This window comes from Bidens hawaiensis, unplaced genomic scaffold (genome assembly GCF_021521415.1).
Source record: "Bidens hawaiensis isolate Kalapana, Puna unplaced genomic scaffold, B.hawaiensis_p1.1 tig00024338_1, whole genome shotgun sequence".
Lineage (NCBI taxonomy): Eukaryota > Viridiplantae > Streptophyta > Magnoliopsida > Asterales > Asteraceae > Bidens > Bidens hawaiensis.
In genome coordinates, this window is record NW_027493838.1 from 104,611 (window position 1) to 117,695 (window position 13,085).

The 13,085-nt window shown below is 35.8% G+C and overlaps 1 protein-coding gene and 1 pseudogene across 3 annotated transcripts; one reads left to right on the forward strand and one right to left on the reverse strand.

The window, feature by feature from the left end:
* The first annotated feature begins 4,307 nt into the window (after positions 1-4,307).
* On the forward strand, positions 4,308-6,427 carry LOC143569121 (uncharacterized). Of its 2 annotated transcripts, XR_013141682.1 has the most exons (4): positions 4,308-5,108; positions 5,187-5,404; positions 5,477-6,026; positions 6,107-6,427. XR_013141682.1 is itself a non-coding variant. In XM_077055106.1 (3 exons), the coding sequence occupies exons 1-3, from the start codon at positions 4,950-4,952 to the stop codon at positions 5,667-5,669; spliced, it is 570 nt and encodes a 189-aa protein (XP_076911221.1). In that variant the 5' UTR covers positions 4,308-4,949; the 3' UTR covers positions 5,670-6,427. The 2 variants fall into 2 exon arrangements, 1 of the variants encoding a protein (XP_076911221.1); XM_077055106.1 differs by having other exon boundaries at positions 5,477-6,427.
* An 806-nt stretch (positions 6,428-7,233) lies between these two features.
* Positions 7,234-10,991, reverse strand: LOC143569122 (protein FAR1-RELATED SEQUENCE 5-like; annotated as a pseudogene). The gene is made up of 5 exons (XR_013141683.1): positions 10,767-10,991; positions 9,220-10,706; positions 8,879-9,137; positions 8,243-8,806; positions 7,234-8,150 (listed from the first exon to the last, which is right to left on the reverse strand). The product of XR_013141683.1 is annotated as a protein FAR1-RELATED SEQUENCE 5-like (transcript).
* Between the last annotated feature and the right edge of the window lie 2,094 nt (positions 10,992-13,085).

A 13,085-nucleotide genomic window follows, 5' to 3' on the forward strand; every position in this document is an offset into this window, starting at 1 on the left:
GCATTCTAGCAGCTCAAAATCTCACGACAATTTCAAGAATCAAAAAGTGAATTAATTTAAGCTAGTAGGCTGCTCAATTAATTTAATTAGGCTAGTAGCTCAATCATATTTATTTCTTTTTACGATGAACTGCAATATATATTTTAGCTTTGTTTCATTCGTAATTATGATTGGCTAAACTATTAGACTGCCTGGGTTTGGATGAATACTTTTAAGACTCGTATTATTTTTGGTTTTGGATTATTATTAATTGGTTGCTGTTTTGATAAAGTTTTTATATTATTTGGTTGTGATGCATATGCGTATTTGGTATTAATTTATTATCAATTTATTGTTCCATATGTGTCTTTGTGAATGTCTTTCATGTTTGGATGCATATTAGGTTGCTTACTGTGTGTTTGTAACTAGTTTATGGTTTATAGTTAACGTATTCCATAGGAGCGGTAATTGAGAGTTTAGAGATGCCTTATATTCTGTCACCTGAGAGACAAGGAGGTAATTAAGTGTCGTCTGTTTTGGTCATTTGCGGGTTTGGGTAGTGATTGCACGGGAGTGAGTTACCCTAGATTCCTTGATATTCTTACAGATCCGAATTATAACCGAATTTAATAAGAATACCCCTTTCGCCTTAGGGTGTTTTGTGATTAGAGAGACCGGGAGGTTATTTAATCTTTGGGTACTTTAGTATATTTAGGTAAGGTGAGACCGGGAGGTGATCCGAACCATTAAACCGTTGAGCTTACATGATATTTAGGGTTCTTATGTATTGTTGGTGAGACCGGGAGGTGATCTAGCATATTTTAGTTATTCCTTAAGTTTCATATTTTTAGAATACGGTACCAATCATAATTCTAATTCCGAGAGTTTACGAGTTGACTAGTAGGATTCCTTGCCTAGGTAGTTGTTTCCCATATTTGAGTTCTAAACCGATTTGTCCGTGTCTAGTTTAGAGTAAGTATTATTTATTTTATATTTAATAATTAAAAAGACAAAAATCAATAAAATCAATTTATTTAAGTTACTAGTCAGAGTCTAGTTTAGGTGTCGCTAGTGTCCTGTGGGTTCGACATTCGGACTTCGTTAGGCTTTACTACAGTTGATAGGTACACTTGCCTGTCTAGTGGTCTAGCATTAGGATAGTCTAGATTTATAAATTTATAACTAGAGTGTCTAGGTTAGGTTAAGTTTTTAATAGACCGTTTTGCACATCAAGTTTTTGACGTCGCTGCCGGGGATACTTAGGCGATAGCGAAACTAGCGTTGGTTGAACTTAATTGATTAGTTGGTCTTTGTGTCTTGAGTTGTGGTGTGTCTTGGGAGTATGTGTCTTAGATAATGCGTGTATAGTCGTGTTTAGGATAATTTAGTTTGTGTTTTATTTTTATCGAGTCTAGTTAATATGTTTAATAGATCGAGTCAGTTTAGGAGTATTTTATATCGAAGATGTTGGAAAGAGATGGTGTTGGAAAGAGCCGAACAAGAGGAACGTGAAAGATTCCAAAAGATTAAGGAATTGGAAATCAGGCTTGATAAGTTGATCGATAGAGAAAGACTCCGTAAGATAGAGGAACTCGAAGCTAGGTTAGACGAGATAAGTGATTTTCTTCAAAATGAGAGTTTTTCTTACAAGGAGCAGGAAGCCGTCTATGAAACAGATGATGAATTCTGGAATAATGATGATGAGGGCGTGATAGAAGAGATGGAGTTGGAGCTACCTAATTACACGGATCCGAGCGAAGATGCCGTTGAGGAGCCACTTGACCAGATGGAAGATGACTAAGAAGAGGAGCATGCACCATCTTGGGAGGATGAGTTTGGTGATGAGTTAGTGGGTTTACCAGTTTTTGAATAACATGAAGAATTTGACCCTGTTGGCGATCTTATCTATTTAGAAACACTGATCATGGGGAAGCCAACAATGGAGATCAAGTGTGTACCAAACGAAAAAGAAGTGGAAGTGGCAATGGAGGAGGATCATAATATGGTGGTAGTTGAGTTGCCACATCATATGAAGGTTAGCATGTCTGTGGATTAGCTAGATAGTGGATTGCAACCGAAATCGTCAAGCCGCAAAATAGGGCTCGAAAGTGCTTGGATCGACAAGTTTTGATGGTTCAAAAATGGTACATTAAGAGTTATAGGAGAACACTAAAATGCAAATATAACCATTTTCCTCATTATATGCCACGTATTAGGTTTGGTCCATGTAAGTTTAAGTATTGGTGGTCCGACCCGTTTGAATGTTTTAAAATGCTTTTAAGTTTCACTATGTGCTATTTGTTTAAATATGTTGAAAGGGTGGAACTAAATGCGTTAGACCGGGGTTGGATAAAAAAAACCTCCTGATTGAGATTTCGGGAGCGATTCTGGCTGAAGACTCTTCTGTAAACTTAGCGCTTCCCGGGAGGCAACCCGGCAGAATGTTTTTGTTTTACTTTTATTTTTGTTTTGGGTTTTTCTTGCTTTCTTGTGCTAGCTGTTTCTTGGTTTGCTTTCAGGTTGCCCCAGGATTGCTTGTGAAAGTTTGATGATACATGGTTTGATTCAAGTGTGGGGAGGTCATTTGTTGATTGATTGTCGCGTTCGTTCGTAAGTGATAGCTTGGTAGAGAGCACTGGAGTGTGAGGCTTTCGTTCGAATTGGAGGGCACGAAACACGACTTGCAAGCAATATCGTCATATTTACCAGAGGAGTCTGTTCCACTTTACTTAATTTGAATGTGCTTTAATTTTTGTCTTTTTCCTGTCTCATTGAGGACAATGTGACATTTAAGTGTGGGGATGGGAAACTGGCGTTTTTATATTAAAAAAATTCAAAAACTTTGAAAAGTTAATTATAATAAAAAAAAAGTTTAAAAAAAGATGATACTAATAAAAAAATTGAAAAATTTCCCGAAATTTTAACGAAAATTTTTGCAAAAATGGAAAATGATAGAAAAATTTGAGATTGGTTTTCAAAACTACTATTATATATGAGATTAAATAAAAAATAACGCACTAAGCTTGGGATGTGTCGGTAGGCCCAACTAGTTTTGATAGTCCTCTTTAGCAAATTTTATATATCTAATAATTTGAAAAACAGTGAAACCGAATTTCGATGCTTAGGGAGGATTACCATAATCTAAAAAATTTGAGATGGTAAGACATAGATGCACTCAAACCAGCACACCACCACATGTCCACTCTTTTTACGAGCTTAGAAATAGTTATATACTTTAGGGTGATATAAAAAAAAAGAAAAAAAAGAAAGAAAAAAAAGAGAAAAAAAAAGAAAAAGAAAAAAAAAGTATGTTATGAAAGTTATCAGTATTCCAAAAGTTGGTCCGAAAAGAAAAAGAAAGAGAAAGTTATGTATTGTAAAATACCAAAGAAGCATTCTCAAAAATAGAAAAAGAGGCCAAAGTGCACATATTAGACGGGACTTAGAGTTTACGTGTTACCAAGGGGATAGTGACTCTGAGGATACACTATTGGATACATAATGGATTGTTTAACGGAGGAGCAATGGAAAGAAGTTGAGAAAATGGGATTTGGATCAGTAAGGCTATTGAAAATATCACAGGTTCCAACGAAGCTAGGGTATTGGTTGTTGACTAATTATGATCATGTAACCAATAGTGTTAACATTGGTACACCTAAAATACAACTAACAAAGGAGATGGTGAAAGACGTACTCGGGATTCCCATGGGGAAGAATATTGTAATGGAAACAAATAAAACGAATTTGAAGGAACCTGTTATTAGAGAATGGATGGCACAGTTTGGAAATAATAGGGGTTTGAAAACTATTGGTGAGGTCAAACGAATGATGAGGACTTCAAACAACACAGGTAGGTTGTTCCAACTGAACTTTTTGATAGCATTTAATATCGTGATGGGATCCTGTACCAAAGAATCGAAGGTGAACTTGAGGTTTGTGAAATGGATGCACACGAAGGTGGATATAAAGAGTTTCGATTGGTGTAGCTATTTGATAACATGTTTGAAGAGAACGAGAAGGGACTGGAATGGGAGAGAGCATTACCATGGCCCGTTAACACTGCTAGCGGTAAGGGTATCCAATATTTTGTGTTTCTATGATAGTATTATGTGTCTCTAATGGTTTGTTGGGATTGGCAGCTGTTATACGCGCATGATAAAGGTAAGGAGACACATTCAATTTTACCGGCTCTGCAACACTATGACATTCCGGCCTTCCAAAAACTGCAAAGTGATGTAGAAAACGACGGGACACGTTTTAGAAGTTGGCTGAAGAAAACAAAAGGCAAGACGATGAAAGGTAACAACACGAGGGGTAACAAAGATGGAGTCAGAGTTGATGCTGTTGGAGATGTGGAGGTGGAAGGTAATGATAATCGAGAAGCAGGTGTTGATGCAATGGAGGATGCTGAGGGCGGTGTGTTTATAGTGCCAGAGGTTAATAAAGAAGAAGACAGGATTGATATAACAGCTTGTGACGCTAATGATGGAATGGTTTCAATGAGCACAGATGAAGGTAACGGCATAGCGACACAAGAAGCGGAGAACGTGATAGAGCGGTTGATAGAGCTTGGGTACAGTGAGAGCACGCCTCCGTGTGTGTCCCGACTGATTAAACCACAAAATGCCAAGGTAAATTTATTTGTAGTTTTTTGAAGCTGATAGTTGTTACGTGATGGTTTAAGTGTTTAATTTGTAAACCTTAAATGTTTTTGTTAGGAATGGGAAGGTTTGATTGAAGCTAAGATTATTCAATTTGAAGATTTTGTTGATTATGTCGAGGAGATAATAAAAGAAGAGATAAGTAAGTATGAGGGTGATGAAGGTGTTAGACAAACAAAACTCAAATAGGAGTCAAGGTTGACCAGGTATGCAAAGAAACACGAGAGCAGCACAGACGGCGATGGTGTGAAGGTTGAAGAGACATTGCCTAAAGAAAAAGATCCGGTGAGGGAGGTTGAAAAAAACACAATGTTTGAGACCACACAAGTTAGTTGCTCATTGGTTGAGCACGTTCACGAAGTAGAAATGAATGCACTTAAAAGTGGTAAGAAATTCAAGACTACACCACCCGTTGACCGGCCCTCCTTTGACCTTATGATGTCACAACTCACGCCTATTGAGTACCAGGTTAGTATAATTTTAGTGTATGCAGTTATGGCTTATTTTCCTTGTGTGTAAACGGATTAAAATAAGCATATGGTGTAGGGTAAAACAACACCGACGACTCCAGTTTGTCCGATTCCCTACAATGTGCAACTTGATGTACCTATTCAAGGACATGAAAACCGACCAACGCGTGAAACAAATCTGCCAGACAATATGAGATCGCATTATGCGAACAAGAAGGTTATGTTGGCTGTTAAGCGGACAACGGTGGAGGATAATGTTGCGTGCACCATATTTGCTTCGAATAAGGATGAATGGTAGATTTGTAATTCTGTTTGTTGGTGGTTGTGTGCTGGAACAGGATAACCACATTTCTTTATGTTATGCAGGAATTTTGTGTTTCAAACAAAAGAAGGTGTTGTTGTTCCAAGAGTTTTGTTTGAGAGCTTGTATCCGGGGATATCCGTTCATGTCAGTGTGTTACAAGCTTGGGTGTCGCTACTGAACGCTGAGGATAAGTTTCGGAATAGATACGACTCGCCAAGATTCTTTTGTCCTCCAAACATGCTGGTATCGCTCTAACACCCGGTTTTATGTTTGAGGATGTATGTTGTTAAAATAAACTTACGTGTTTTGTTGGAAGTTTTATTGTTGATAGAATCATTAAGTACGTAATATGTTACCTTGTACCACACTGTGGAGGAGCTTAATGAGAACGTTTCAGACAAGGATAGACTTGATGTGTTCAGGACCAATATGGAAAATTGTTTGAAAGAAGCGGGGCGGGATAGCATAGAAGAATATGAGTTGGTGTTTATTCCAATTCTGCATGCGAAACATTTCTATGTGATGTGTTTCAGTATTAAAAGCGCCAAAGTGGAGGTGCTAGACAAACTTGGTGGCGATGAAGAGTTTGATTCGAAACAACCACCAATCATGGTAATTTTTTTTACTTCCAATTGCATTCGTCTAAGTCTTTCATAAATTGATACATGGTGAATCTGTGTGAATGTCAACAGCAACACACCTTGTGTGATTACCTAGCGGAGATACAACATCCAATTGCGGTAATACTTCGAAGTAGTAAACGAACACGGTTGAAGATGGGCTGGAGGACGCTGAATAATAATGTCGATTGTGGTGTGTTTGCAATGAAACACGTGGAAACATACAAGGGCAAGCAATTGAAAACATGGTATACTGGTTTGGCGCGTGAGTCGGAACTGCAGAAAAGACAGCTTAACGATCTGAGATTTAAGTATTTGTCAAAGATGTTGCTAGCTGATGTTAACATTTGGAGGGATGAAGTGAGAAAGGAAGCTCGTGAGTATGCTAAGCTGGACGCTGTTGAGAAAGAAAGCTAGATGAAGGTGTATTTGACAGGATATATCACAAAGTTGAAAGTGCGTTCTGATTCAATGGGTTGTTTTATCATAAGACCTTTACTAAGTGTTTTTGGGAATTTGTGTTTTGTTGATGTTTTCTAAATTCGGATGGTATGGATTATATATGACTTTTAATAATTTATGTTTGAATGCTTTGTTTTGGTATTGGTTTGCGTAACTCAGTTTAATGTATCTGGTATGCTTTGTATGGATTAAGTAGTTGGTAACTTGGTATGTTTTTTTAATGTTTATAAGGGTTTGTTTAAAGTGGGTGTGTGGTTGGAAGACGACTGTATGTTTGGGACGAATATCATTGTGCTGGTAAAAAATGGCAATGTATATGTTGCGAGTAGTAATTTATTCATGGATTGTAAGTTGCATAGTCGCTAAAAACACAAAAATTGATTTTTTAGAGGAGGCCGAATCGGCACAACGACAAACGACACTTACTTGAAACTGGTGTTTAATGTTTGATCAATTTATTGTGTGTTTCCCAAACAATGGAGCCAACAGTAGTGCGCTAACCACTTTAAAAGTCTTGCAAGTTGTGCATATGAAAGATTAACAAGACCATGACGGCCGGCCGGCGCGTTTCATAAAACAAAACAATAAGATTAGAGTTTGAAGGTTTAAAATATACGATGCGATTATATCAATGAGAAGAACCAATGCAACAGGTGACACGATAGAGACACATATAAGTTATGCTACAGAAAATACAGCAACACAATTTCAGTATCGCGATTTATCGAACTGCAACTGAGCGTTGACCCGTGGGTAGATTTGTGGACAGAAATATGAAGAAATTCAAGTGGTCCAACATTAATTGAAGTTAACGAAAAAGACCATCATGACATTATATATTGTCGTATATAATAAGACAATGAGACGATGGGGTAAACTGTTGAGATGTGTAACAAGTCCTATAGCAACACATGAATAAGCAGTGTAGTTAAAAGCAAAAAACGTGATAACACCAAGCAGTAGTATTATTGAAAAACACACAAGACAAAACCATAAACCAATAATGTTGTATGACACAACGAAAGTAAAATAAAGCACAATAGTAAATGATAAAGGACATGTATTAATATGTTGGAAGCTTGTCGCATTTACGCATGTCATGCTCTCTAGACCCACATATTTGGCATGTCCTCGGTTTCCGTGGTGGTTTGGTTGTTATTTGTTCACGAATGTACTTGAAACGTTTCTTATATCCACAACATTTAGTTCTAATACCAACCGGAATACGAACAATGTCTTCAGAAGGCTGGTTAATTCCCAATAAATTGGCAATCCGGTCATTGTTGGCTTCGGGTTGGGGTGTTGATGCAGACTCATCTGCCTGAACCAGGTAGCCTTGTATAAATTTATCAAACAGAGCTAGCTCATCCATTTTTCCTATCAAACGTTGAAAAACACATTCAACACCCAACATAATGTTACGAACAACACCCTGAGGACTTTGAACATTTTTTAGATTTTCGTTCTTATTGGGTAACCGCAAGGATGATTTAGCCACAGCTTCCCTTGTCAAGCGCCTCAGAACATTGTTTTTTGGGAAGACTTTAACTTCGCAAAAGTTAAGCACATAAAATATATGTCAGCATAACAAACCATATTGCTCAAACCGATGGCTACTACACGTGACAACCATGTCAGACTCTCTAAAGTATACCTACAAAACAGTAAGAAAATAGCGTTATAAGTTAATGTCTTCGATATGAATATGGTTTAAAAAATGTATATACATGTTAAGATGAAGTGTACCTCAAACAAAACATTTCCAGTAACATCTTTGTCCTTTATGGAAAACGTAGTAAAATCGCCAACTTGAGAGACGGCCATAGACCCACATCTATGAATAGAACAATGAATTTCTTTTTGTACGTCATTGAAAATATTTCTTGTGTATATCCTGTTCGCTTCTCTCTCGATTTCAAGATTGCTGATAAAGTCAGGATTCGTGTCTCGGGTGTCATGATCATTCTTTGGTGTTTGTATCTTTGATATTCTATCGCAGTTTCAAAATGAGTTAGGAACTCAACCAGCGTTAGGCTGCTGCTAGACACTTGACCAAAAAAATGGTTCTCACTCTCGGACCGTGAAGTTGTTCGCATGAGGCCCGACATAGGTTCATGACGGTAAATAGAAGGGAATCCAATCACTCCTCATAGAGAACATATCAGTCAACCAATTGTGTCCCGCTAAATTAAAATCCAGCTTGATCTTCATCCATTCAACTTCAAACTGAGCAGGTTCGATAAAATCCGTCCATACGATGTCACAAATCCTCCTTTTGAAGGTTGTATCTTTTGCCAAAGTCTTCCCAACCTGATATTAAAAACAAAGTTAGTTGATTATGTAAAACATATATAGTACAAAGTGCTTAATAAAATTAGTAACCTTTTCTGCAAGTTTTCGCATAATGTGCCACATGCACAACCGGTGTCTCGAATTAGTAAAGACCTGTTGGATGGCATTTTTCATAGCCGCGTCTTGGTCGGTGACAACAACACAAGGCTCCCTGCCCAGCGAATTCTTAAAAACTTGTAACAACCACTTTTACGAGTCTGTAGTCTCGGATGCTAACAATGCCGCACCAAAAGTTATATTGCGATGGTGGTTGTCAATGCCGGTAAATGGAACAAAGACCATATCATACCTGTAGAAAGAGTAAGTGAATATCAGCAGAGACCTAAAAAATAATAATAGTGATAACAGAAAAAAAAGGTTGGAAAACATACTTGTTTGAACGAAAAGTTGAGTCAAAAGACACTACATCCCCAAACATAATGTAATTACGTTTCATATCTTCGTCCGCCCAAAAAAGACCAGCAAGCTTACCCTCATCACCAGTAGTGTATTCACATGAAAAATCTGGTAGATACTTCTTTTTATCCATTAATCTCGAAACAACCATTTGGGCATTATACTTACCAATATATTGGCCAATATTCCTTTTGAAGTTCTTACAATCATTAGCAGTGGCACCAACCTCTTCAAAACTACCGTAATGTGTTCTCATGAAATTAAAGGCCTTTACAGGTCCTATATTCATTTTTGATAAGCTCATAATCAATTCTTGTTTTACGTATGTAAGTTTTCTAGCAGCACGCGTAAACTGATAATCTGAAGAATCGATTAATGGATGGTTATGTTCTTCCAGAAAGCCATAAACCTTGTAGGTGTTGTTATCCGTAAGGGAAAGCTTCAAATGTGCAATCCGGTTCGAATAGAGGGTCTGTTACGACGTTGCTTGGTAGGATCTGAAACCTCCGAGTCATTTAAACTATCAACTTTAGTAAAAGTTTTATACCCTTCTTTTGAACAAACAAAATATTTTAAGGTTATCAAACCACGTTTGGTTGATTGTGTAGTCCTCCAAACCATGAATCCACCCAGTTTGACATAGTTAACATAGAATGTAAGAGCTTGATCAACGGTTTGAAAAATCATTCCCATCTGTGGCCTTTTAGAAAGCGGGACATCGGGAGTATAATACTTCATACCATACCTAGGTGATGTTCGAACGATACCAACACCATGGTTGTCATTGGCGTCTTGCTCAACATATGGATCTGTAAAAATATAATTACGTAGCATATCAAAACAAAATACAACACTAACACACCTAATATGGTACGCTAGTAGTAATCTGTAAACAAACCTAAATGTTTTCAGACTAGTTATTCCAATTGCAATTACAGGACGCATAAGAGGTGCCAAATAACACACATGTGTGTTTTTAGGTCGTTTATAGTTTACCGCTACAAAACAGCACATGGTCGCTACACAACTTAACCTAAATTTTCAGGGAATTTTAGTGATTACTTCAAGAATAACAATCTCCCAAAACAACACAAGTATAAGGTAGATGAAACACGGGCAACAACATGTTTATGACTATGTTTCATGAAAAACCAATCAGAAACCCTAAAGTAATGAAATCAATTACTATTTAGGCACAACAACACCATAACCTTTATGTAGACAACAATATGAATCTTATGTTTCTTGTAAGAAAATTCATAAACCCTAAAACTAACAAAATCAAAAACTGGTTATCAATAAATGAAGATTTTAGTGTTTGTTGTGCACTATAACCTTTATGCTAGCAAATCAATAGAACAATAAAAGATTGATACCTGGTTCAACCGGATTATCCATTTCAATTGTGAAAAACATTGAATGTTGAATGAATTGAACTCCTTTCTTATAATGGTAGTGTAGACTAAAAAAATCATTGAATGTTGAATGAATTGAACTCCTTTCTTATAATGGTAGTGTAGACTAAAAAAATCAGTGATTTGCAGCCTCGGATTGTTAGCGTAAGAGATTGTGGAAGAGTGATAATACACTGATTTTCCATACCTGATTAATAGCATATGAAGATCGTGGAAAAAATTGTAACAAGTTGTGCATGATTACAGGAATTTAAAGAGATTATATTTTACAATCTTACCCTTTTTAATTTAATTATTTTTCATTTGCTTTATTCTTATTGGTTCTTACATTTCTCACTAAAATAAGGCTTTCTATTTTATCCTCCCTCTAGACATTAAATGGTTTTAAGTGTCAACAAGCTAAGTGAAATATATTTTTTTTTGACAAAATCAATTATAATTATATACATAAAGAAATCTGTTTTCTAATGTAATTCACATTCAACATTTTAATGGGACACTAATTGAGTTTGAATGCTCGTTAATGTTGGTGTAATATTTTATGTAGGCCATGACCTCTTTATAATTCCAAATATGATGACTGGACTAAGTGGACTGGTGATAAATTAAAGCTATGACCATAATTTAAGGAGTGGTCCAATAAACAAAAGAAAAGTCCAAGAATATTACTAAACAAGCCCATGAGAACATTTCTATCAAGGGTTTAGTAATTATTTCTAAAGGGGGATGACGTGGGGTATTAACCCTACTGTGAACGGCAGAAGAACAAGAGGGGCCTCCCCTGCTTTCTGTGAACAAAGTTGGAAAAGGGAAACAACCTAGCACGTCAAGCACTCTAGCAGCTCAAAATCTCACGGCAATTTCAAGAATCAAAAAGTGAATTAATTTAAGCTAGTAGGCTGCTCAATTAATTTAATTAGGCTAGTAGCTCAATCATATTTATTTCTTTTTACGATGAACTGCAATATATATTTTAGCTTTGTTTCATTCACAATATACTAAAATATATTTTTTAATGGAAATACTTGTCACTTTCTGTACATTGTTATATCTATTTGTTGATCAAGTGCCAAGTAACATAAATACTTACATAATGGGTCAGTTAAAAATGAGCTGAAATGTTAAGTTTTGAGCTTGGTTTGTAAAAAGCTCTAGCATGTCGAACCAAAATTTAGATTTTTACACATTGAAATGTTCAAAAAGAAACAAGATATTATTTGGTGTAGTTTGTATTTTTTTAAATGTGTGTTGTATTGAAACTTATTTTTGTTGAGAAACCTTTATTTTATATGAAAGCTATGTCGCCTATCTTTAGATTAAATAAAAAGACAAACTATTGACATGTCACTATTTAAACACTTCTTTTCATTAACTGAAGGATTAATTCTTTTTTACCATTTAAAAAGGTAATTACTTTCCTGTTCTTTGGATTATCTTAATAGTTTCCTATTGTGTGGATAAACAATCTTTTTAAACCATGGATAAAGATTGATTATGGCTAGGGTTCAAACAATGATGCTGAAGGGTTTGGGATTACTATAAATGGGTTTGGGTTGGTTTCAAGTCTAATATGTGAATATGCTTAGTTAAATGGGTTGTGTTCGTGTTGGTATATTGACCCATTTTGATTCTTTAAAAAAATGTTTTATATGTTAAAATTTAAACTGATTATGTTATGCCACATATTAGAAGTTAATTTTCAAAATGATATAATATCTAATGACTCGTAGTGTCTAACCCCTTCAGAGTAGAAACATCCCTTTAAGTTCAAGAGAAAACAGTTTCTCATTACAGTTTGTTTTGCAATGGTCAATGCTAGTCTTCAGCAACAATTGACATATACTTGACAGGCCTGGTATTTATATGTAATTTTATTAAGAGTGAAGAGTAGGAATGGTGTTCAAATGCTTATTTTAGATAAGCAAGGTATGATTACTGATGTGGTCTAAATTATACATAAGTTATATAAATATTCCATACACTTTTGAGTTGTTTTGGGTCAGTTGTTATTAAAATATTACTTGTAATTGGTTTATATTTAGACATTAAATGGTTTTAAGTGTCAACAAGCTAAATGAAATATTTTTCTTTTGAAAAAATCAATCTTAATTATATACATAAAGAAATCAGTTTTCTAATGTAATTCACATTCAACATTTTAATGGGACAATAATTGAGTTTGAATGCTCATTAATGTTGGTGTAATATTTTATATAGGCCACGAGCTCTTTATAATTCCAAATATGATGAATGGACTTAGTGGGCTGGTGATAAATTAAAGCTATGACTATAATTTAAGGAGTGGTCCAATAAACAAAAGAAAAGTCCACGAATATTACTAAACAAGCCCATGAGAACATTTGTATCAAGGGTTTAGTAATTATTTCTAAAGGGGGATGACGTGGGGTATTAACCCTACTGTGGAC

Coding starts and splice junctions, on each gene's coding strand:
- LOC143569121 (XM_077055106.1), top strand. CDS start 4,950: ATGTTTGAGACCACACAAGTTAGTTGCTCATTGGTTGAGCACGTTCAC. Junction 5,109..5,186: donor TCACGCCTATTGAGTACCAG/GTTAGTATAATT, acceptor CATATGGTGTAG/GGTAAAACAACACCGACGAC. Junction 5,405..5,476: donor GCTTCGAATAAGGATGAATG/GTAGATTTGTAA, acceptor TATGTTATGCAG/GAATTTTGTGTTTCAAACAA.